Source organism: Terrapene carolina, unplaced genomic scaffold (genome assembly GCF_002925995.2).
Source record: "Terrapene carolina triunguis isolate 2854851 unplaced genomic scaffold, T_m_triunguis-2.0 Scaffold28732, whole genome shotgun sequence".
NCBI classification, from domain to species: Eukaryota; Metazoa; Chordata; order Testudines; family Emydidae; genus Terrapene; species Terrapene triunguis.
In genome coordinates, this window is record NW_020693083.1 from 2,636 (window position 1) to 4,333 (window position 1,698).

A 1,698-nucleotide genomic window follows, 5' to 3' on the forward strand; every position below is an offset into this window, starting at 1 on the left:
CATTTCCATCGAAACGGGGAAGAAATCCGGAACGGCTGGCTCTCTTTTCCCCCCCTTTGTGACAATGTCACCCCCCCTAGTGGTCGAAGAAGGTACGACGCCAGAGAAGGTGATGTCTAGAACACTCTCTCCTGATGCAACAGTGTTGCCCCCTAGTGGGGAGAAAGGGTATCAACTAGATGGCGGCAGATAGACCCATCTTCCCCCCCCCACTGTGACAACGTCGCCACCTGCTGGTGGGAAAGAGGAACACGCTGTCTTTTTATTGCAAGGGAAAGTGGCGTATGTAATAGCCTCTCCCAATGTGACCGTGTCACCACTCGGTGGTCTCACGCCAGGGGGCGATGTCCCGATGTCCCCGTCCTCCGCTGGAAGTGGGCAGGATACCCTTTTTTTTAATTATTGCAAATGGAAGGGCTCGCCTAGAACATCCTTCCCCGATGCGACCCAGCGGTTGAAAAGCGTATCGTCCATTGTGCAACGGAAGGGGATGTTTCTAATAGTCTTTCCCAATGTCGCCCTCCGCTGGTAGAAAAGGCATCGCGCCCTTATTGCGACAATCAGACGCTTTCCCAATATCGCCCTCCGCTGGTGGGAAAAGGCATTGCACCCTTATTGCTGCAAAGGAAGCTGGCATAGATCAGAACCTTTCCCAATGTCACCACTTGTTGGCCGAACAGGGAATCACGCTCTCAGCTGGCATGGAAGACCATATATATATATATATACGCACACCCCTAATTCTTTCTCCAGCAGGGCAATGTCGCCCTCCCAGTGGTGGCAAAGGGTATTACACCCTCGATGGCATTTTTTTCTGAGGTCCAGAGGTTGAATGTAGGTAGGCAGGCGTCCTGAGCAGAAGGGGGCAGAGCGGGAACGTGCGAGGGAGGGGCATTGCTGGAGCGGTGCCGACGCCCCTCCCCGCCCTCGGGGTTACGTCGCCTTGCGGGGCTTGGCTGTCTCTTTGCTGGGGGCCCCGGCCTCATCTGATTTCTGGGGCGCCGAGGGGTCCACCACGTTATGGAGCGACGGCTCGCGGTACATGGCCACTGTGGGGAGGGAGAGAGACACACGGAGAAGGAAGAAGTGAGGGACAGCACGGGATTGGCTGCTCCAGCCGCCCGACCACACAGAAAGACACCGGGGGTGTGGGGGGGTGTCTCTATTTTACATCCCCCATTGCTTCCCCTAGCCCCCGCCCCATTGTTCCTGCTTCCCCCACTCACCTTCCAATAGCTTGGGCAGGAAGTGGGCGGCGGCTTTGGTCTTCTTGACTCGGTTTCCCTTCATGGGCTGGCCTTCTTTGTTGATGCCCAGGTACCAGGAGCGGCCGGATTCGCGCTGGCGGTACAGGGTGGAGGAGTACATGACGTAGTAATTCTCGAAGACGCACTCCTTAAACCGGCACTCGGCGGTGAAGTGAGCCTGGGAGAGGGAGGGAGAGAAATGGGGTGTGAGTGAGAAAGAAAGAACGGTGCGTGGTGGGGGGTGTAATGACCAACTGTGGGCAGTAGAGGGCAGTGCCCCCCGCTCTTGTCTTTCAGCAGGGAGGCGACGGGTCTCAGAGCTGCGCCTTGCCTCGGACGCCTGGGTTTCACCAGGGCCACCGCTGACCGCCAGGGGAGAGCGCCCCCTGCGGAGCCCCCCGCCCCGCTCCCTGCCCCACAGCGCCCCCTAGCGCCGCCCTGGGGCCAGCCC

At 58.8% G+C, this 1,698-nt stretch overlaps 1 protein-coding gene across 1 annotated transcript; it reads right to left on the reverse strand.

The window, feature by feature from the left end:
* Nucleotides 1-933: 933 nt before the first annotated feature.
* On the reverse strand, nucleotides 934-1,425 carry LOC112124687 (fibroblast growth factor 11-like; the record flags this gene model as incomplete). The annotated part of the gene is made up of 2 exons (XM_024223157.1): nucleotides 934-1,049; nucleotides 1,227-1,425. Coding segments are annotated over 2 exons (315 nt in total), but the record flags the coding sequence as incomplete, so codon positions are not given.
* Between the last annotated feature and the right edge of the window lie 273 nt (nucleotides 1,426-1,698).